The following is a 24,767-nucleotide window of genomic DNA, read 5'->3' on the forward strand; positions in this document are numbered from 1 at the left end:
TGAATGTCCTCACGACTCGGACTGACAGAGTGGAGCTCTCCGATGCAGCCAGGGACTGGTCGGTGTCCTCGGGAGGAGTAGGAGGAGATCAGAGCGCTCCGGCTGGAGCTCCGGGAAGAAGAAGAGGAGGAGGAGGAGGAGGTGGAGGAGGAGGGAGCGCCACGCTGAGAGAGAGCATCCTCCCAGCCTTACAAACACACACCCTAAAGAAGAGAAAGCTACAAAAAGAAGGGTTAAACAAACTGTAAAATAAGATAAGGCATCACAAAAAGTACCTTAAAGTTAAGATAAAATCATCACTGGGTTCCATAGACGTATTTTAAGTTTATACACACACAAACACACACACAGACACCCGGGACGCCCCAGCACGCCGCCGCAGAATGGATCTCCCACCAATCAGAGGTAATCATAAATTCATCCTGTCGCCATCCGATTCTGCTGATGAACTATTGATGATTTGCGTGACCTTGAGATGAAAAAGTTTCATAAATAAGGAATTATTTAAAAGGTTTGTGCAGCTTTAAAAACAGCTTTTTAGTTTTTAGGGGAATATGATAGTGGTGATAAAGCATGTCTGTAGCTTCTTAAGAGTGTTAAAAAGATTAAACATGCATTTTGGGTTCTCGTGGGAAACAGATGCAGATGGACAGGAAATTGGTAATTTTGGAATCAACGAATTAACGTTGTGCCGTTTTCTGTGTAACATTGCTGAAGATTTCATGCACATTTTGCTTGTTTTCTGGGTTTTGAGATTAGATTAAAGTTTTGGTTTCTTTCACTACTAAAAACTAACATGAAACAAAAAAAGAGGGCAACCAGGTTTAAACTCAGGTCATTCCTTGACGCTTTCACCTCCTAAAGTCTTCTGCAGCCACAATAGACAGATCGTCTGCTGTGTTTCTCTTTGATTTGGTGTTCAATTATGCAGCTGGTGAAATGCTTTGAATGGATTTCTTATTCTTACTCTCCATCTTGGCCGTTGGGCGGGGAAGTCGTCCGGCGGAGGATGGGTTTATAATCGCGTAAATCTCCTTCGCCCCTGGTGGACGGGTCGCTCCAAGCTTTGTGCTTTGAATTAGTCACGTTGACAGTTTTTTAAGTCTGCACATTCAGGTTGTGTTTTTACGGACTTTTTTGAGAAAGTTAGCTGACTTTACGTAAAAAGATCTGAACGATGCTCCCAAAGTGAAAATGGTTGTATTAACGATTGTGACATCAGTCCTGCTGTGTTGTATTTGTCGCTGTGTGTGTGTTGGTGTGTGTGTGATGGGGACATGTGGGGTTGGGATTGATTGTCCTCAAGGTCGGATGCAGAATGTCAATACCCATCTCCGCTGGGGTGGGACAGGAGGGGCGGGGGGGTGGAGGAGCAAATGATGAGACGGACTGATGTTGGTGGGTGGGTGGTGGTGGGGGGTGGGAGTGAATGGGAGGAGAGTGGTAGTGTGGGGCGGAGGGAGGGATTGACCAGGGTAGGAGGGATAGAAGGAAGGGAGGGGACAGTATGTGTGGAGAGGAGGAATATGGCGGATAGATGAACAAATGATGAAATGGGTGGATGGTTAGATGGATGGCGAGGGGGGTTACGCCACAGTGGAGGAGCTAATGCATCGACTAATGCGCTACAGAACCACAAACGTGTAGAAACAGAGATCAACATTAAAAACACTTTGTTAAACTCTCAACTTGAAAGAAAAAGAGCGGTATGTCGTCTGCAAAGAAATAACGGTTGATATTTGGAGGAATGCAGACATTTGTTTGCTTTGTTTCTGATTGTGTTTACGATTCACAGAAAGCTTGTTAAAACTTACAGAACAAAACAGAAGTGAAGATTTTTTTTTATTTCCAAACATTTAGAGTCAGTAAAAATGGACAGGAAGGACACTCAAAGTTTAAATTATGATAGAAAGAAGACGTCCAGATGCAGCAGTTAGTTGTAGTTCTTTCAAAGGCCACTAGATGGCACAAGAAAAAAAACACAACTGTATTAAAATTAATAGGAAAAACAATCCACATTCACTAATTTAGTGAAAATTAAATTCCCCATTGGAAGCTGGAGATTTCTGCAAAAAATAAAATAAAAAAAATTAAAATTGACAAAAAATGTTTGGCAACTACTTTGAAGATCTAACAACTGTTCAAGTCATCTATCAAGTAAAAAAAGAGTATCTGGGATTTTCAAGCAGAGTATTTGTGTCAAAATTAGACAAAAACAAGAGGCAGCTCTGATTCTTTACCCTTTCATTGACTTATTTATTTTACTTTTACGTAATGACAGTAATAATGGCTGCAAGTTGGAGCCATTGTGCCCAGAGACAACAAAAATAGGAAAAAGATCTGTGTTCATAATAGGCCAAAAATAAGTTAAGTGAAAGTGTGCTTCCACAACAATAATAGCTTTTGTTTAGGTGCTTTTTTAATGTTTTGTTTGTTTGTATGAAAAATTGCCATTTTAAACGTGGATTTCACATCAAGAAACACTGAAATCGAAGTTGAAGATCTTGACACTCCAACTTTGCAGTAGTAAAATATAAAATATCCAAGACTTTTTCTCTGCACGCAAAAGGCTTCTTTCTCTCAAAATGTTCTCACAAAAGTGTTATGCAGAAAACACAAAATGCCTGCTGTGCATCATTTGTTTTAATGGGACCTTAAATTCATTCTGCAGACATTTGTGAAAGACAAAAATGTAGACTAAAATATAAATGCTACACTTTGGTTATGTTGTTTTTAGTAGGGGCTACAAAGACTTATTTCTTTTGAATCTTGGTCATAAATTTGGCATGTAGGGCTCTTTCAAAACTTACCAAATCTGTTGTGTTGTGTTGAGATAACAAACAAATGTGTGCACAAAATTCGAACTGAAAAACCTGGAAAAACAAAAGCGTGCTGTGTTTATATCTTTGTTCAGATCACTTGAGTTTTATAGGTACTTCAGGGATTATATCGACAGTGTTGGCAGAACCATCAAGAATCTCTGCTTTGTGTCCGCCTCCATCTGGCTGCTGCTTGTCACGTATGTTTTGATTACCAACATATTGTATTCCCCTTAACACATAGAAAACCTACTTCTGTATCGTTAAAGCCCGGCTCAAAGGCTGAGCTGAGACCAGAAGACTAGCACATGTAGTTACAAACATGGATGTCAGTAATCAACAGCAAAGAAAGAGAGAGCACTCATGTTTATGAGGTGAGCTTTTACAGCCAGAACCACATGGATCAGGTGTAGCTCATCAGCTGATGACCAACATCCTGCAGGACAAAGAACACTGACCCCTAGTGGACTGGAGGGTCGTCACAGTATGAAAGATGCACTGCACCAACCTTAGACTGTAACTAAGAAGTTGACGTAGTCACCCTGAGGTCTTCCATTGCTTTATGGTTATATCGTTTTGAAACCTCCAGTTTGGCGAGTTCGCTGTCGCCATCTAGACTTTCTTGCATCCAGTGAACAGGAAGTGACCATATTTGGACTGAGGAGGAGTGACGTAGAGACGCCGTATACGTCTCTGGTGTCGACCTGTCAATCAGTGTGTAGCCCCGCCCTAAAGCATCCCCTGCTTTATGGTCTGTTTGACTCTAAATGGAGCATCATTTACTAAATGAACATCATGCTGTATTGAAGAAGACTTGAAACTAGAGATTGAGACCATAAACTCATGTTTACAATGTTTACTGAGGGAATAAATCAAGAGAGAAGTAGAGTCATTTTCTCATAGACTTCTATACAACCAGAGGAGTCGCCCCCTGGTGGACATTTTTCTACGAAATTCCAGCAACAGGTGTAAATTTCCGCTTGTTACAACTTCCAACTTTACAGGAAACTCAATTCGGTTTACAAAACTACTTAGTAAGGTTTAGGAAAACATCGTTAAATACTTAGTTAGGTTTAGGTTTAGGTTTAGGTTTAGGTTTAGGTTTAGGGGGTTAGCTTGCTACAAGCACATATAATTCCCCATTGAGAATTGTACCAGAACCAGGATTAAATTAGAGCAAACATGGCGTGTTTATTGGTCGGATCATTATCGCGTGGATGATCATGTGACGGTCTGGAGTCAAATAATCTGATCTCTCTCTCTCTCTCTCTCTCTCTCTCTTCTCTTTCCTTCTCTTGTTTAGACTCCTCTTATCTCCCTCTCTCTTCTTCTGGCTCCACCACTTTCATTGTTATCATTATTCGTATCAGCGTCCCTCACTCATTCACTGCCTCTCGTCCTCCCTCCCCTCCTGTTCTCCCCCCCGCCTGGACTTGCTGGTCTGCAGTGTCTATTTCAGTCTTTCCGTTGGGGTCAGATTCGGCACATCCGGTATCTCATCCAGTTTATTGTCATTCAATCCTGCTGTGCTCCCTGAGGGCATCAGGAGGAAGGCCCCTGGGTCCTAGTGCCGGACGGGGCCTCAGTGATACGTACCCAGAACTACAACACTTGAAGTCAAATGTTCTGACCTTTTGAATCTGCTGGTTTTAATGGTATCATATGCAACTCATGACTCGACTTGTCGCTTTGCTTTTTTATCTATTTTATATTTCTTTGAAAACATCTTCAAAAAACTGGATTTATTCAAGTTTCTCTCCAAAAACCAAATTATTCAAGATTGTCTACTTCATGATAACGTCATTATTAATCTTTTGCCCAAAACTAATTTTAATTGGATGGAGCTTGAACGCATCATAATGTAACTCAATGCAACCTCCGCTAGCATTAGCTGTTAGCTCCGTTATTTAGCCAAGCCGGACTGTGCTGCCCACCGGCTGCTTACTGCTCACTGCAACACACATCTGTTGTTCACAATGTAGCATCATCACAATGTAGCATCATCACAATGTAGCATCATCACAATGTCATCACAATGTAGCATCATCACAATGTAACATCATCACAATGTAACATCATCACAATGTAGCATCATCACAATGTAACATCATCACAATGTAACATCATCACAATGTAACATCATCACAATGTAGCATCATCACAATGTAACATCATCACAATGTAACATCATCACAATGTAGCATCATCACAATGTAGCATCATCACAATGTAACATCATCACAATGTAGCATCATCACAATGTAGCATCATCACAATGTAGCATCATCACAATGTAGCATCATCACAATGTAGCATCATCACAATGTAGCATCATCACAATGTAACATCATCACAATGTAGCATCATCACAATGTAGCATCATCAGCGTGGAAAGAAAGGTTCCAGGAGAGTGTTTAACCACAGTTGTAGGTCTAGTTTGCACATGTGCAGTACGGATCGGGTAGCAAGTGACACATTTTGTTGTTGTTCATGTGTAGCGTAAATAAGCTGATAAATAATATTATAACGGGGTATCTGATTGGTTCTTAGACTTGTTTACTAGCCAATATCCAATACAGCATTTCACCCTGCATCGGAAACATCTTCTCTGTTGCTTTCAACCAGTTGTTGGGCAGACTGTTCTCATCCAGCGTTCGTAGCTATACTTCTATACTTAGAAAGTGCATGTGCTGTAATTAAAGATATCATTCGTATGTTTTCGATGTGATCATGACGCAAATACCCACAGAGGGCTGGTTGAAGTAGGATCGGTCAAACACCCAGGAGAACGTCTTGGTGCTAAATGTGAAATGAGAAGTCAACTTTGATTTTTATTAACGTAACTTCCATTCTTCAGTAACGGCGCTTCCATAGTTATTTGAACCCAAACAGCGATCTTTTTCTGAACCTAACTAAGTAGTTTTGTTGTCTAAACTTAACCGAGTTGTTTCCTTTGATGGATGAAGTTTATTTTACAACGACTGTATGCATGTCACGAGCTGAGATCGACTCGTGCTGCTGGACTTTAGCAGGAAAACACATGAAAAACCGTGAGATATCATACAAAATGTTGTATACGTTGCATGATTGGGTTAATCAGTTATTTTGATCGTCTCTGCTGAGCTGCAGTTTTCAAGTGTTATTAATATAAGAAATGAATAAAGCTCCAATCTCATAGATCTCCCCAAAGAATATGTTTATACTTTGGAGACAAAGAGGGATATGAAAAAAACGAAAAGCAGAGAAGAAAAGAAAAGGGAGTGAAGGGCATGATGGAAGGGGAGAGTGAAGGGAGGAGGTGGAGGAGAGAGGAGACGACAACAGGAAAGGAGAGAAGAGGAGAGGGCAACCCCTCCTCATTCCAAGGCGAAGGGTCACTGCAGTCGGTTTTAAAATAGCCTGAAACGATGATGTCACCGCTGAGAGATGCAGCGATGTCCGTCCGTTAAAAGTGAATCGACCGACGGCAGGTCGAGTCCAAACTCAGCGGAAGTCAGTGGACAGACGAGAAGATGAGCACAGTTCATCAGTTTCACCTTTCAATAAGTGACTTTTTATTTCTAAAACGCTTAACAATTTAACAGTTTTTTAGTCAAACTACTGAACAGCATCGTTACAAGAACAACGATTAATTAAGGGATGGTGCAAAACACTAAACCCAGAGACAAAGAGATGTTTGCTGTTCATTAGCACTGGTTTATGTGTGTGAGCAATGACAGCTAAAGAGGGGAAGAAAACAGGCTTCACAAACTTACATTTTATTTAAAAATGATATCTTTTAAACACCATTTAAATGCAAGTTTCACGGCCAAAGGATGATCGTATGATGGAAAACTGTCAGGAAATTCTGGGCTAGAATTACTTATTATAAACCCAATTTTTCAGTACTACCCAGAAGTATATAACAATTATTCCTGATAATATATTTGATTAAATGAATGACCTGGACCCGGATAAGCAGCATAGCAGGAGCTTTTCTGCAGGTCTGATGGTGCTGCTGACTGAAACAGCCTCCTGCAACACAATGCACCGTCACAACAATCACACGTTAATGTTTTAGGTGTGCAACATTTCCTGATGTTACAGATTAAAGACTTTTTAATTCCCACTCAGGCCTGTTTTTCAGGAAACTGAATTCAGTGATTTTTGAGGCAATTCCTAACGTTTAATTAAATGTTTTTATGTTAACAGCAGATACACTGCAGACAGTTCAAACCCAGCAGTGTGTGTGTGTGTGTGTGTGTGTGTGTGTGTGTGTGTGTGTGTGTGTGTGTGTGTGTGTGTGTGTGTGTGTGTGTCCCATGGCAGGGGCTCAGTCATTACTGATACTCCCCCAGCACAAAGGTCCGTCCTCAGGTTACCACTGACGGCCTCCTGAAACACCAGCTCTCTCTCTTTCTCTGTGACTTTCTCACTTTGGTTTGCTTTACTAACGTTTCTTGTGAGGCAAATTCATAGTAAAAAAAAACAACAACATGTTTTGTCCTTTAAAATGTTGTGATGCTGTCGACGAAGATGAACAAGTGACTCATTGGGCTGTCGGCCATGTTGGTGGCACTGTGAAAAGCATCTAAACAAATGGGTTCTTAATGTGAAGGCACATGGAGGAGGCGGGGCTCATAGAAACCGCTGTTTGTACGACTAGAACGGATCTTTGCTGGGCTAGAACCGTGTTGGCAGGGCTTGAAACATCTGTGTGGCAGGTTTGAAACATCTGTTTGCAGGTCTAGAAACACAACTTTTGTGACTAGAAAAAGCAGCTGTTTGTGGGACTGAATATATAAATAAGTAAGGCGTTGGTCATCCGAATCCTTTTTCCAGACGATTTATTGATTTATCGACTAATTGTTTCAGAACCAGCTTGTTTTGCCTGAGTTTAGACTTGAAGTTGTACTTGAAGGGGACACTCCATCTTGGTCTGTCACGAAAATCGCTTTTGTTGGAAGATATATTGTCCCGGAGTTCGATGTTGAAGGAAATGGTAAATGTCTGCGCAATGCAACCACTGAAATTAAATCAAAGTCGATAACAAAAAACGATTGAGGCCATGTCCTTACTGTATAACGTACTAGAAGTCAAACGCGTAAAAAATGGTCACGGTCATGTCCAAAAAGTATTCCATAAATCAATAACATGAAAATAATCAAGGTTATGAGCATATCTTGTACGATTAGTCAATCACGGTAAAGTTATCACGTTAAAGTCCATATTTCGTACGATAAGTTGATAACAAAAAAATGATCTAGTCTATATATCTTACTATATATCTTACGGTAAGTCGTGTAAAAATGGTTGAAGTCATGGTCATATATCGTAAGATATGCGGATAAACGAATTCCAAACGAATAGCACCATCTCTAACTCTTTACCTTGAGTTCTAGTATTGGTGCCCTGTTTGGGGGGTTTGACGGCGGTTGGCAGGAAGTAAACATGAGGTCATGGAAATGGACGGCAGGCCTCGTCTTTTTAACAATTAGATGGGCTGATAGGCCGGCAGAGTATGAGCGAGCCGTGGCCACCGCTCTGCCTGATGAGATTAGTCACCAGGACCTTCTCCTCTCTCCTAGGACTAATTTGAAAATGCATCCTCATCTAACCAACCTGGGCCTTCTTATCTGCTCCTTTATGGGTGGACGACTGGAAGGAGTGATAGAAACAGAGAGACGCTGGAGGGAAGAGCACCTTTACGCTTGTTCTAAAGACTCTCCTTGAAACCCTGGAGGACAGGAAGCGGTTTTTGTTTTATTTTTGTTTTTACAGTCCGGCTTCCTAATCACCTCCTTCCCTCCCAGTGATGGATTGCCATTCTTGGGTTTCATCCTTCTGTTAGCTCCGCTCATATTGCTTTTCACGCTGCTTTTTCCTGAGGTCACTCTCTGTATTTACCTATTTGGCTCTACATAACATGGCAATAACATAATGTGATTATTAATCTGCCTTTAATGAAGTTGTTGGGTGACAATATGATACATTTCAAACAATTGATTCTTAGCAATTTATCGTTTTTAAAGGTTTTTGATCTTAATCTACATTTGTGAAGAGCTTTGTTTGATGTGACATAACTGTGGACCATTTATTACATTTTTGGAATTCATCAACTAGAAAGAGAGAGATCAATCAAAGGACATGTAACAAATGCAATACTTTTGAAAGGTGATTTACCTTTTTAAAAAAAAATCATGCAATTTTCTTTTGCAATATTTGCAGACCTTTTTGTTCTCTATAGCAAACTGAATATATATATATTTTTTTGGGACTGTTAGTTGACATTGTACTCTGGGAAATTCTACATTTATTTATCAATAATAAATTGGTTGCACATGTACGTAATAGTGCATAATGGTAAATAAGCATTAAATGCAGCCCTGACATGAACAACCCATCCCTACTTTAAACTTTATTGCTGCTTCTGATGTGATGTCCCAGCATGCATTGTGCAGGAAGACATTGGGCTTTGTGTTGACAGAACCCCTAAAGTAGTGTTACTATGGTATGGATGTCCTTTAAGTCAGGTGAATAGCACTACCACTGTTTTGCACTCGCGGTCACATTACCAAAGTCTTAGAGAGAGACGAGTGAGCGGGAAGGGTATTCAGTCGGTTGCAATCTGCAACCTCACCACTAGATGGCACTAAATCCGACATACTGTCCCTTTAAAGCTGCTAAGATCAGGCCGAGAAGCAGAATTGTCTAAAGGTTGTGTTATGGTTTAAAGAAACTAGTTGGTATGATATGTCATCCGACCTGAGGCCAAGGTGTTCACAGCTGTTCTGTTGCGTGAGGCGGGTTTGAATGTCCGATTGTTGGTTTCAGAAAATTATAAAATTTCATGTCCAATTTGGACACGGGAAGGAGTGGTTGGGGGTATGGATGCTGATTGATGACTTGACGAGCACTACTGTTGAAGCATACTGACACCTTAACAGTCTTGATCGTCTATGCATTCAACCATTCTCATTACCAGAGGAATGCATCAGATGACCACCTGCAACAAAAAACTAAAATCAGCGTGCTATGTTTCCATAACTGCTAATCAAAACTGAGGCCGATAAATATCCGTGACTACTGTAGAGTCATTTGTCCTGGGAATGAATACCAATTCTAACCTTTCACACTAAAGACAAAAGCCAGATGTTAGTGGGTGTTAGTGGAAGTAGAAGAAGAAGAAGACATTTAAGTGTTTTTCTTTTCTTCTTCTGGCCGGTTTGTGTCGATGTGTAACCCCAAGAAAACGATCTGAGAAACATCAATCTGGACAGGAAGTCTTCTTGGATACATTAACTGTGTATTATAAACGCATCTGTATTCACGTGGACGAGGCCTAAGATGGTTATTTGCTGCTGCTTCCTCTTACCTCCCTCCTCCATCTAATCTCATGATCTGAGCTGCTTTTAATGCATTTCCATTTGGCCTCATTACTCTCCGAGAGGACTGGCACCATGTGAGGAGCGAGCCAGATATCTCTCCCCCTCGGCCACTTGGCAAGACTTGCAGTTTTTCTTTGTGTATGTAAAAAGCTCAGCATGTATGTTTGAGTGTACATGCTGGTTTTCTACTCTCCTTAATATACACACAAATGCAAAGAAACACACATTTTCCTTCTAAAGCGAGCAACAGATATGAAGCTGCTTTTTTCCCCCTAGAGTTCTGTCTTTTAATTCAGGGCTCATCTGATGTCTGAGCAGAGAATCAAATCAGCTGCACTTTCAACTAGACTCTGACCTTTTATTTAATTTACTTTTTTGCTCATGCATTTACTGCACTCGTAAGCACATTCTGATTTAACCCAGTTTACCCAGCCATACAAGTAGTACACAATGCACTACTATACCGTGTATTCTTCAACATAGTGTGTTATTTAGCTTAGTTATACCATAACTTCTTAGCACAACCAAAAAGAGATGAGTTTAATAATTAACAAATGTCTGCTTTAGCAGTGTAACCAGCAGCAACGTCTGGTTTTTAAGCAGTAAGTAATATCTATTTGATATTTCAACTGGAGATTTATTGGTGATTCACTCAAAATATAATAAAAAAACCAAACTTCAACAACTCATATTTCCAGAAACAATGTCTCGGTTACTCGAGATAATCCACACACTATTCGATGGAAAAAAAAATTCATCAGGAAATAGTCCATGAGTAGACTTTTTCTTTTTTAAAAAGGCTGTTATTGGTAGCCATTAAAGAAACCACGTCCTAAGCCATCTCAGTACTGTCTTTAGCATTTAGCCACAGCTGCTGCTTGGTCGAAACCACAAACAAGAACTCACTGCACTTTATATTTAATCTCTGGTTTTCTAAAATAAGGACCATTTTCAATGAGATTTTCCTGAATGGGGCCGATCCATATACTTAAGCGATCTTGTAAACCTTGTAAACCCTTCAACAGGAAACATGTCTGATGATTTATACACATTTATTTCAGAATTAAACCAACGCGTGTACAGTTCCTTTATGATCTCTCTTAACTGCTTGGCTTGGCGGCACTGCCAGGCTCTGCAGGTGGGTTTCCTCCGTGGCAGCAGCAGCTGTGTTCAACAGATGCTAAATTACAGTGTGGACCTGATGGTCGTATCTCTCCGGCTCTGGCAGGCTAATAATAGCTTTGGCCTGAGCAGTGGAGAACCTCAGCGGTCATGATGACATGGCTGATGGTTGTGTGTGTAGGCTGTGCTGCCAACATTTGTCCTTGATCAAACAAAATTCACTTCACATTAGACGTTTTCAGACCAAACAATTCTGGGGACTCTCTAAAAGGAAATGCCCACTGGGGAGCCTTCAAGAGCTTTTTTTTTTCTGTTTGCATTCGCTCTGACAACAGAAATGCTCAAGTGGTGTACGGCAGCTGGCACAAGTCTGCTACGGTCGCTACGCCCTTTATGTTCGCTACTTTAGTTATGTTCGTTAAGTTCTTTAAGTTCTTTAAGTTCGTTAAGTTCGTTATGTTCGCTACGTTTGATACATTTGTTATGTTCGTTATGTTTGCTACGTTCTTTTCGTTTGGCACGTTCGTTATGACAATTACGTTCGTTATGTTCGTTATGTTCGCTACATTCGCTACACTTGTTATGTTCGCTATGTTCTTTTTGTTTGCCATGTTTGTTGCGTTCGTTATGTTCGCTACGATTGATACATTTATGCTATGTTCGTTAATTTTTTTATGGTTGCTACTTTTGATACTTTTTGTTATGCTCGCTACATTATTTATGTTTGCTACGTTCGTTATGTCAACTTTAGTTATGTTCACTACATTCTTTATGTTTGCTACATTCGTTATGTTTGCCACGTTCGTTATGTTAGCTACATTTGTTATGTTATTGTTATTAGCTACATTCGTTATGTTTGCTACATTTGTTTGCTACGTTTGTTATGTTTGCTACGTTCGTTATGTTTGCTACATTCGTTATGTTTGCTACATTCGTTATGTTTGCTACATTCGTTATGTTTGCTACGTTTGTTATGTTTGCTACATTCGTTATGTTATGTTATGTTCGCTATGTTCTTTTTGTTTGCCACATTCGTTATGTTTGCTACAATCGTTATGTTCTTTATGTTTGCTACCTTTGCTACAAGCTCTCTTAGATTTTTCTTGTAATATAAGAATAAATAAGCAACTTTTTGAATGTCTTTATTTGAAAAAAGACAATGTACAATAATCAACATTCAAACAAATGTACCCAAGTTAGCTGAAAGGCAAATTTTCTTCGGCAGTCCCTTTATTCTGTTAAATGCCATTTTGCTTTGTGATACTGGGATAGTCTTTGTGATACTGGGATAGCCTTTGTGATACTGGGATAGTCTTTGTCATACTGGGATAGTCTTTGTGATACTGGGATAGTCTTTGTGCTACTAGCTTAGCCTTTGTGCTAAGGGTACTGAGTTAGCCTTGCTGCAACTGGGTTAGTCTCTGTTCTACTGTTGCTGAGCAGCGACTCTCACTCGTTCTTTGGGTCAGTGGGCGTGTGCTCATTAATGTTTTAAGCTCTGGACTTAATCGTTGGTTCATTTATCGGTGTTTAGGAGTTTAGGAGCTGCTGTTAACAGGTTTTTAAAAATGGCGGTTGCAGGTGCTGCATTGGCTCATGTGTTCGATCAATCACCATACACTTCCCCTGCTCTGACATAGGAGCTAAAACAGTTTGACTTTCAGTAGGTGGTGCTTCCATGTGGCTTTGTTTCACACGCAAATGTATTGTTCTCGTATCACATTATTTGCAGAGAGTATTTAGAGTATTGTGTAAATGTACACACCTTAAAAAGGAAAATGTTTCAGATTATGATTTTAAAGTAAAGATCTACTTTCTGTGATCCTCTCCTTGGTCGGAGAGATCATTCACTCAGTGCTGAAGTTGATTTATGAGTTTCAGAAAATGAGCTGATAAAAACCTTGAAGAGTCATTCCATCGAAAGTTTCATATTGTTGTTAAATTAATATAAAAACTTTTAACACAATTTTGTTAATTAAAACAATTGTTTCAAACCTGGATATACATATGTCAGAAGAGTGCTAGGTCTGGATTCTACCCGAAGGAATTAGTATTTGGGTTTGCAAGGGTTTCTTTTTGGCTGTACAAAATGTTAAAAGCTAAATAACACAGCTAAAAGGTGTGCATGTATTAAAATAATAGGTGGAGGAGCAGCCCTGGTTGTATAAGTTGCAATAAATGGAATAAAACTAACTTTTGTGTTAGAACAGGCTTTTCTGATGAATGCCAACTGATCATTGAAAGTTAAATTTCCTTCCTTTCTCTGTGTTTGCAGGTTTATCTGATGTGCCGTGAGCGTTGGGAGCACCTTGCCCCAGCCCCGGCCTGCAGCCCTGGTGCTACCCAGCCTGGCTCACCAGGATGGATCCTGCTCATTCCTTCAGGACAGAGCTGGACGGGCTGGACTCAGTGCTGTCGCTCGACCAGATACGTGCCATCCGGGCAAACAATGACTATGTGGAGAGGCCCGTGGCGCTGGAACTGGCATCCCAGACCGGGATTTTCAATGCCCATGAAGACCGTTACCATCAAGGAGTATACCCCATCTACCCGCAGTCGTCTTTCCCCCGCAGCCAAAGTCAACAGCAGCACGCTCACCTGTCCCACCTGAGCCGTTCCAGTACCATAAGCTCTTCCATCTCTCGGACCAGTGCCGCCTCAGACCAGCGGCTTCTGGGTTTGACAAGATCTCACTCTGGCCTCGGTTCCGTGGTCCGTTCTCAGCCCAAAGGAGAACTCAAGCCCGATGCCTCCTTCGGCAAAGGCCTGACGGATGACGAGGCTGAGCTGGGCCTTCATTTGTACATCTGCGAGCGGTGCGGTCGCTGTAAGTGCCAAGAGTGCTGCGCCCCCCGCCGCCTGCCTTCCTGTTGGGCCTGCGGACAGCGCTGTCTGTGCTCCGCCGAGAGCGCCGTGGAGTACGGCACCTGCTTGTGTTGCGTTAAAGGCTTGTTCTACCACTGCTCCGCCCAGGACGACGAGGATAACTGTGCAGACCGGCCGTGCTCCTGCGGTCCGGCCCACGCCTGTGCCCGTTGGGGCACCATGGGGCTGCTGGCGCTCTGCCTGCCCTGCCTCTGCTGCTACCCCCTAGCCAGGCTGTGCCTTGCCATGTGCCAGTGCGCCCACGACCGCAACACGCGCCCCGGCTGCAGGTGCAGCAACACCAACACCGTGTGCCGCAAGATCTCCGCCTCCAACCCCAACACTGGTCACCCCTCGCTCCGCAGCAAGGCCCTGGAGAAGCCCTTATGACAGGCCTGGACAGGGGCCAGTGAATCAGTTTCTCCTCAGCCGTCGCCAAAGCAACGCTGTCGCCAATCAACCGTGCCACAGCCGACATTGTGACGACAATGCCAATGTGTCCCACCCACCTACATACGACAAGCCAACCAACTAACCAACCAACCAACCAACCAACCAACCAACCAACCAACGTGAAGTGTTGTTCACCTAATGTACCTTGAATTTACTTCATCTCCAGCTCAGGAGGGACCAAAGCTTTACTGTGCCTGTTCTTGTGGGAGACTTCATGCCTAAAAACTCACGCTGAAGAAGAAGAAGAAGAAGAAGAAAAAAAAGCTGTCGTGCTTTTGCTGGACTGCCCTTCAACCTTAACCAAAACATCTAGACGGAAATCGTCTCTCTCCACTTTCTGTGGTGTAGTCTGGACGTGTTATAAAATCTATTTATTTATTATTGAACCTCCTTCCTCCCCACCCTTCTGCAGAGAGAACGCACAGACGGCCGATGGACCAAATCAGGAAGGAAAGACGCCCGTGGCGATGTGAAGTGGTCTATGCCAACACAGTTTCTCTCCTCTACGAAGAGAGAATCAGAAGATGCATGAGAGATTGAGGACCACAATGACACAAAAGGTTCACGATGAATGAATGAAGAAATAAAACAACGTTGTGCCGCGGTGCATATCTGACTGGGAGTCTTTTAACAAAAGCACCAAGGCATAAAGTGAGAACAAAGACACATCTGTAACAGTTTGACACCAAAAAAAGGGACCATGCACTGTACGAACTGAGTGAATTTAAATGCTATTAAGCTCATTTCTAAAGGAAAAGCACTGTGAGGTAGATGGACGACGTTTACCCCGACAGCCAAGAGCTGAATGGGGGATTATTTAACCGGAGGGAGGGTGCATCAATTGTCAGTAGGCAGCGTGTGTGTGTGTGTGTGTGTGTGTGTGTGTGTGTGTGTGTGAGAGTGTGTGTGTGTGTGTGTGTCCTCCTACTGTGCAACAACCTGTGTATGTAGAAGCTGTGTGTGTGTTGTTTTCTCAGCAGAAGAAGCCTCCCTTGTCTTATTTTTAGCAGCGCTGCTTCGGTGGAGCTCTGAGGGTCTGGTCGGGTTTCCTCCCGAAGTCAGTCTGTCGCCAACCTCCCTCTCTCTGACCGACCTCCTTCTCTCCCCCCACCTCCCACCTCCATGCTTATAGCTCCTACCATCCTGGAATCAAGAGATCTTTTCTCACTCTCATTCAGGCAGTCAGTCATTACCTTGATCCAGAACACACGACACCAATCCTGCTATTTAACCGTTAACCAGCAAAAAATTGTCTGATTACTCAGTTAAACATTTAAAAATATATATTAAAACATTTAAAAACAAAAACTGAGCTAAACTCAGAGGAACGGCTTGTCACTAAAATGAGAACAGCTAGTCCACCTTAAAAAGTCAGTCCACCCTGAGCTGTTTATAAAGCATCCCCTGCTTTATGGTCTGTTTGACTCTAAATGGAGCATCATTTACTAAATGAACATCATGCTGTATTGAAGAAGACTTGAAACTAGAGATTGAGACCATAAACTCATGTTTACAATGTTTACTGAGGGAATAAATCAAGAGAGAAGTAGAGTCATTTTCTCATAGACTTCTATACAACCAGAGGAGTCGCCCCCTGGTGGACAGTAGAGAGAATGCAGCTTTAAGGTAATTCAGCAGAACCGCAGTTTGTAATCAGCCCCTTTTGGCACTTTAACCACAGTTCCATGCATGAAAGGCACTAATCCTGTCGGTTAGCGGTTAATGATCAGTTAGCGAGGGTCAGCAATCGGTTATCAAAAAAAACTGCATTAGCATCCCTACGTCTTAGCCACTAAGACCTAAAACAAATCAGTAGCTGCTCCTGGTAATGTGCAAAAGTTAGAAAAAAACCCAACATGATAAAGAGCTTTTAAAAAGACAGAAAGAAATTATAACCCAACCATCTACAGCCAGCTGACAACACACACCCATATATCCCTCCTGCCTCGTCCGTCTCTCCTCTTACGCTCAGAGGGCTAAAAGCCTCCAGATCCTGGTCCATAGAGAGCTGATCAAACAGGCAATTAGCTCCATGATAGCTCTTAATGGGCCGGAGAAGAATGGAGCGTGGGAGGGAGGGGAGGGAGGGAGGGGAGTTGTGGTGTTTGGCAGATGGACAGCTGATGGGGAGAGAGGGATGCTGGGAGGAAAGAGAGGATGTTGATGTCACCATTAAGTCGGATGGAGACGATGCATGCAAGAAAAAATAAACAAGTTCGCACTTCAGGTTCAAATTTTGTGTCAAACACAAACCGAACAGTGGACGGCTCTTCTATGAAGGAAGCGCTGATAAAGAAACAACACACACACACGGCTTCAGGTGTGTGCGTGTGTGCGTATGCATGTTTATAAGCGTGTGTGTGTGTGTGCACATGCTGACCTGATTGGTTAAATGTTACTTTGCTATATTTTTATATGTAAATATGGGCTATTATGTGTATAACTATTTTTATTCTGCATAATTTTGGTTTTATGAAATTGATACTGTGGTTGTTTTACATTATAATGAACATTTACTTATTTACTGTCCACTTGTGATCAATATCAGGAACTTTTGGGGCAACTCTGACACTAAACGTTGCGTGAGCTCAGTATCATGGTCTGGTTTTGAACCTTTTTCAGAACAAAAACATCTTTGGCATCAAAGAACAAAAGTTGAGCTCTGCTCTTTCTGCACGAAACAGTTCTTCTATCACAATAAAGCAATTTTATTCAGATATTTTGGTTTATTCCACACCATACAATCAAAAGTGAAACAATAAGCATGACTGTTTTAATGAGTCAGGATGTGTGAATGTTGCCCCAAATGTTTCTGTACTCACTGGTTTCACTTTGATAGACAGGTTGGCGACTGTGGAGGACACACTCAATTATGAAATGGCTGTTTTGTTTTTAATGTTGCAACTTTCTTCACCTTTAGCGTTACTTATGACTTTATTATTCTTATTATTTGAAATATTGGCAACCAATTATGTCCACATTAATGCTGATGAATTTGAAAACTATTTTTCCCCACATGTTAACAAAGTAAGCGTTTTCAACCACACAAAGCAGAAGGTAATGTGCAGAAAACAGCTTTTCTAAAACGCTGATGTGAGCTCGTCATGGGAGCCTTTTTTTTTTGTTGATAATGCGCTGGTACATTCTATCCTGCATGCATGCTCTGTGAATGAACAAACAACGCTTCAAAAGCAGCAGAAAAACACACTAGAGGAGGAAACAAACACATTTCTATTTTTGTGGTGATTGAAAACAATAATGTGGACATGAAACTCTCTTAATGACTTTGTTTTCAAATGCAACAGCATTACTGTGGACATGGGTTACACACACACACACACACACACACACACACACACACACACACACACACACACACACACACACACACACACACACACACACACACACACACACACACCGTCTCCACATGGCTGGATGTCAGATCTTGGTGCTTGGGGAGATGACTTGAGGAACATTTATTTGTACCTGGGTTGTATTGAGTCAAAGCTGGTTGACGTTATAGAGGAAACTGTTGCATATGTTTTAACCGATTATAATTAATCCGTGTTCAGAGTACCTTTCAAATATTTACAGTGACAGTTGTCCAATCATAGCGTCTTTAGTATGCAATGTTTTGTATGTACTACAGATACACAAAGAGCAGCACAAGCAGGTGTGGGGTACGAGGTAAATGAACTCAAGTTTCAGTTTGCCTCGCCTTCACCTACAACATGTCACTCAAAGAGACGCGTATCAACCAGGAAGGCATTAAACAAAGAGGCAAAACAAAACCAAAATCAACTCCAAATATATGCAAAACTGTTGCACAGAGACACACAGATATTCACAACTACTAGGCAAAGGGGTAAAAGAACCACAAAGAGATGCAGAATGACTACAAATAGACACAAAACATCTACAAAAGAGGGTAAAAAAAATACAGACATAGACTTACTAACAACAAACAGATCAAAGAAACTACTAAGATACACAGAATGACCACAAAGAGATGAAAAACGACCACAAAAAGACACAAAACAACTACAAAGAGATGCAAAATAACTGCAAAAAGATGCAAAATAACTGCAAAACAATATACAAAAAGACAAAACTAGAAAGAGATGCAAAACATCTACAAAAAGAAGGCAAATTTTCTACAGACAAAAACTAAAAAAACAAATCAGTTACAAAGAGACACAAAACAACCACAAAGAGAAACAAAACAACTGCAAAGCGACACATATGATGCATCCACAAATAGAAGCATAACAAATACAAAAATACACAAAATTACGACGAAGAGATACAAAACTTTTTGCATGTCTCAGGGACTCATCGCCTCATAATCCGCTCATGTTTCCAATTATCCAAATTTGTATGTTTTGCACATACTCAATACTATTTCATACTGCATCTATCTGATTTCTGTCTCTTCAGATATTTTGTACTAAAATGATGTTATAAAGCGAAAGTAAATGCTTTCTTATCTACGGGACAAAATCCAAAATAATAAAAAATCTAATTTATGGTTTAAAACTTTTAGGGTGCTGATGAGGGAGCGAGCTAGATAGATGATGACAGGAGAAAGTAGCATTTAGCATTAAAACAATTAAAGGAAAACATCATGGATCTTGTAAAGATTTAAGGGTGAAATCAGACTTTTGAGACTTTTTTGAGTTGTTTTTAATCTCTTGGTAAAGTCAAACTCATTCCATTCATCAGTGCTGTGCTGCTTCAATACCTCACTCCTGCTGACTCTGCTGTGTATTTGTATGTACAATAAAGCGTTCACATACGTAGATATTTTAATCCAAAGATCTCCCAAACATTCCCAAACGTTTCCGTCACTCCTCCCTCAGAAGCGGCGCTCACGTCTGACGCTGTACGTACGCAGGCTGCCTCTATAACCACTCAACTCCTCCTCTCGTGTCTTAGCAAGCATCGCTTTTGGTACAAATTGGCATCTTGTATGTTGTAAAAGAATTTAAGGAGAGTATATGGAACAAATATATATAGAAATCTATCTAAAATGAATATATTATATATGGAACAATATGCATTTCACACTTTTCTGTTTTCATTGCTGACATGCTTCATGGGTATTTATTTAAAGGGTTGCAACAATGGCGCTAAAACAATAATCCCGAAGGATGGTGTTGATGAGTGAAGTATTTATTTTACAGGTCAGAGGAGATGTTGTTGTTTGTCTTTTGATTTGGTTTGTTTGTTCCTCTCGGTGTGGCGTGGCTGCTGCTACCCTCCTGGCTAAAGATGAACCAATAAAAAGGAAAAGTTTCCAAACAGATCACATGTGTGCGTTCACTGATTCAACTGTTCCATCTCATCACTAAAGTCAGACGATATTTATATTAATTCAAAGCCATCTTCTATGTTGTTTGGACCTGAAACATAATACATGTATAGGTTGGGTCATTATTGGGATCTTCCAACCAGTTTTATATCTTGCTCAATGTAAGTCATTTAGTTCTGAGTATCTGCTGCCTGGATATTAGCTCTGGGTTTATTAAAGCAATAAAGTGGGTCACAGGTGGGATGTTGGTGGTTTTGCCCCCAATGCATTCTGGGTGAGACATCTGGAGTGAAGGAGACTCCACGTTTTCTTTCCCGACTCAACGTATCCTCATATGACGGTTTGTATGATATCCTACAAAAAGTTACTCCTTTGTTATTATTCTTTATCGTTTATTTTCCTACAAAAGTCCAGCAAAACGTGTCAGTTTCCGCTCGTTACTTACATACAGTCTTTTCAAAATAAACTTCTTTCTTCACAGGAAATAAAAAAGATAGGTTGAGGCAACAAAACTACTTAGTTAAGTTAGCAAACTACTTAGTGAAGTTTTAAGAAAGATGGTAAATGACTTAGTTAGGTTTAGGGAAAGATCGTGAAGTACTACTGGAAGTTCCGTGATAAATAATCCAGCTGGTTGTTGGACCCATCCGTCTCCCGGCTCGGCGTTTGCGGTCTTCATACTTCCTCGTTCATAATAACGTGGATGACATACAAAATAATTTTGTGGTATATCTAAGAATTACAGCACATAGGTATAGCTAGGAATGCTGGAGGAGACCAGCCTACCCAACTCGTCAAACACCCTTTACGTCTGTGTGAGATGCTCTGTGCTGCAATGGGTGAAACAAACACAGGACTTTCACCCTGGAGACGGATGTTTGTGTCCTGTGTGAAACTGAGTCAACGTCTGATACTGACTAGTTTTACCTTATTTACTTTACCTATCCAACTGAACGCCATTTACATAACAAACTCAGGTTTTTTAAGCAGAACAATGATCTTTTCTTAACCAATTAGTGAAGACAACATGAAACATCAACAATACTCGCTGACATGAAAGAACAATTAAAACAATTTTTTTTTTATAATGAAATATAATTTTCCCCCTGCTCCTCATTCAAAAGCAGGTCAACAGCAAGAGCTCAACGTCTGCTTTGAATCCATTTTTGGTATTGGACGTATTGGTTTGTGGACTGATGTTTTGAAGATACAAGTTCCGCAATCTGGCCGACGCCATTTTGGATTACGGCCGTTGGCATCTTGGCTTTCTTGCAACCGATGAATGGAAGTGACCATATTTGGACTGAGGAGGAGTGACGTAGAGACGCCGTATACGTCTCTGGTGTCGACCTGTCAATCAGTGTGTAGCCCCGCCCTAAAGCATCCCCTGCTTTATGGTCTGTTTGACTCTAAATGGAGCATCATTTACTAAATGAACATCATGCTGTATTGAAGAAGACTTGAAACTAGAGATTGAGACCATAAACTCATGTTTACAATGTTTACTGAGGGAATAAATCAAGAGAGAAGTAGAGTCATTTTCTCATAGACTTCTATACAACCAGAGGAGTTTAAAGCACGAAGCGTTGACTCCAACTTCATCAGGCTAAATACAGTTCAAACCAAATTAAAACATCTCCACATTGTCTCCGATATATCAGCAGCCATTTTTGAATTTTCATTGGATATTACTCACTCGTTTCTGTTTTTTTTATTTTTTTTGCTGACATTGTAAGAAAAGATAAAATCAACTGTGGTGAGATCTGGGTGAAGTCAAACAACAGTTTTTATAAATGAGGCCCCCTGGTACTCCACTCCCCTCACTCTGCTCTGCTGGGCCCATAAATAAGTAATCAAGGCTGGGTCACACTAATGGCTTCCCAGAGCAGTGGATACAGATGTGTGTGTGTGTGTGTGTGTGTGTGTGTGTGTGTGTGTGTATATATGTGTGTGTGCATGTGTGTGTGTGCATATGATAGAAAAAGAGATGAGGGGAGAGGGGGAGAGATTATTAGAGGAAGAGAAACGAGACATAAGTGTGTGTGTGTTTGTGTTTATGTGCAGAATCGTCGGAGAAAAAAAAGCACAACCTTTCTGTTCATCATCTCAAATCAGAGTGCATTAAAGCAGAGCTCTTAGTATCTTACACACACACACACACACACACACACACACACACACACACACACACACACACACACACACACACACACACACACACATACATAACGCAAGGATGTCTTCTATGTACTCATGTGTACATACATGAGCAAACACACAGATAAAAATGCACACACACACACACACACACACACACACACACACACACACACACACACACACACACACACACACACAGTCATGGAAATGAACACACATACTTTCTGTGTGTGTGTGTGTGTGTGTGTGTTAAAAGTGTGATAGAGAAAATAAATAATGCATGCATGTTTCCCTCAACAAGCTTTTACCAATAAACCCGTTCACCAGCTCTGGGCTCTGATATGTGAGTGCTGACCCGGTGGCCTGATGCAGAAGGTTGCTGGTTCAATCCTACGGCTGTTTGTAAGCTTCTGTGTCGCAGGTCGACTGCTGTGCCTGTCCACCTTCTCTGACCTCTGACCCCTTTGGTGAAACTGGTACATATACACACCTGCACCACAGACTGTATATAAGAAGTGGACGTAGTCATCGCAACATCGCCCATGGTTTGTAGACTGACATTTTTAAGCCTTGAGTTTGCCAATTTTGGTCGTCGCCATCTTGGTTTTTTTTTTGCAACCAGTGTACAGGAAGTGACGATATTTGGACTGAGGAGGAGTGACGTAGAGACGCCGTAAACGTCTCTGGTGTCGACCTGTCAATCAGTGTGTAGCCCCGCCCTAAAGCATCCCCTGCTTTATGGTCTGTTTGACTCTAAATGGAGCATCATTTACTAAATGAACATCATGCTGTATTGAAGAGAAGCAGCTTTAACACATGAAGCTTTGGCTTCACTTTGTCACAAGGGTGGACTTGGTGGCAGAAGATCGCTGGAAGATTGGGGTCATTTTTTTACTGAATGTTATACTTGGATGTCAGACTTGTTTTGCTTCAGGCACTACTGAGCAACTTTTATATGAATGAATGGAGCCCCACCTCCACCGCTGTATCCAGTTCTCTTAAGACATACATGTTCTATACCTGCAACTGGTCTTTGTAGTACTTTTTTTTAAGAGCACTACCTCTCCTAAATGCCAAATAAGTTTATATAGTATAAAGTTTTATATTTTATAAACAGTTCATTAGAGGTCAGTCTGACTTTGTTCCATCAGTCTAAATGATTGTCGAGCTGTAAGAAACTAACAAAGTGTTCTCTAATCTACTAGAAGAAGCTCTCTCCTCCTCCCCTCCACGCTGATGAGTGATGCCACTTCCAGCCGTGACCTTTGACCCTGCCACCCCCTCACCCTGCCCTGACCCCCTCTTTACCCCTCGCCAACTCGTGCATCTTCACTGTGGCCCTTGTTGTTTTCCACACAGGCGCTGTCCTGGTGCACCCTGGGAGTCAGTCCCCTCAGCCGCTCGGGGACAAAACAAGCTGTCCGTCAAACGGCCATACAGCTGTCAATCACCTCGGAGACTATTCTTCAGTGTTTGCTCAGACGACACTGGAGCTCTGCTGTCGCCTCACACGCACTCATCGCTGTGGTTTAACGGCCGTCAGTGGAGGTCAGAGGTCGAGGTTTCAGGAGGGATTCAGTGTGTTGCTCAAGGACACTTCAGCAGGGTGAATATGCTGGCTGACACTTTACAACCTCACACACGTAATTAAAGTGAAAGTGAGTGATGGAGCAGCCAGGAAGTAAATGTGACTTTAAGTGGACGATCATCATATCATCGAAAATGTTATAGATTTTATTTACTATGAATGAAGTCATCCTGCAGAACAAGAGCAGTAAATTATGTTCTAAAATATTAAAAGGAGATAAGTCAGGTGTAGTTTAGTTCCACTGCTTTACTTTTGATAATGGAGAAAGAAGTGTTAATGCTTTAATGGTTCTGGGAAACGTTCAAAGTTATGCTTTGACAGACGATGATGTAATGATCCGAGGCACAAAATGGACTTAGGTGCTGGCAGAGTGTTTGGAAAAGATAAGAGTTCATCATAGCTGTGGTTTTTCTTTGTGTGTGTGTGTGTGTGTGTGTGTGTGTGTGTGTGTGTGTGTGTGTGTGTGTGTGTGTGTGTGTGTGTGTGTGAGCTCTAATAGGAAGTTGGGGATTAGTTTGTGTGGAAGGGAGGAGAGGATGAAGACAAGTAGAAGATACGAGATGATAAATCAGTGTAAGAGGATATTTTCTTGCACAAATATCAAAATAAAGAATCAAAGAATACCTTTTTTTTTAATTTATTGAACTTTTATGCCATGTTCAACAAAGCAACAAAACAGCCACATTTGGACAGCAACATTGTTGTCGTTGAAATGTCGCTCAAGCACTCTTTGACGGAGTTTTGTCTTTAAAAAGCAACAGCAAGAATATGTTTTTCTCATGGAATTTGCCCCTTTACTGCAGAAACGTGTGGTTAAAGTTGTAAATTGAAACCAATACAAAAAACAAACCAAAACTACTTGTTTAGGTTTAGTAAGGAAACATCACGGTTTGGCTTAAAATGACTATGAAATTACAGAAATGAAGCAAAGCAACAGAGCAGGAAGAGACGACCAGATACACCGTTGTCGTTGAAGCATCGTTTAAATGTTCTTTGATGTTATTATGTTCTTAATCTTAACAAGATTATGTATTTCTCCCTTTCTTTAACTGAACAGACCAGGAATTACCCCTTTTTCT

General features: G+C 41.2%; 1 protein-coding gene across 1 annotated transcript; it reads left to right on the plus strand.

Moving 5' to 3' along the window:
* On the plus strand, positions 1–19,934 carry LOC129113933 (protein sprouty homolog 3). Its single transcript, XM_054626418.1, has 2 exons — positions 1–405; positions 13,584–19,934. The coding sequence occupies exon 2, from the start codon at positions 13,670–13,672 to the stop codon at positions 14,561–14,563; it is 894 nt and encodes a 297-aa protein (XP_054482393.1). The 5' UTR covers positions 1–405; positions 13,584–13,669; the 3' UTR covers positions 14,564–19,934.
* Positions 19,935–24,767: the final 4,833 nt, after the last annotated feature.

This window comes from Anoplopoma fimbria, chromosome 24 (assembly GCF_027596085.1).
Source record: "Anoplopoma fimbria isolate UVic2021 breed Golden Eagle Sablefish chromosome 24, Afim_UVic_2022, whole genome shotgun sequence".
Lineage (NCBI taxonomy): Eukaryota > Metazoa > Chordata > Actinopteri > Perciformes > Anoplopomatidae > Anoplopoma > Anoplopoma fimbria.

What these genes read in the sequence shown, in the direction of transcription:
- LOC129113933 (XM_054626418.1), top strand. Translation starts at nt 13,670, where the DNA reads ATGGATCCTGCTCATTCCTTCAGGACAGAGCTGGACGGGCTGGACTCA.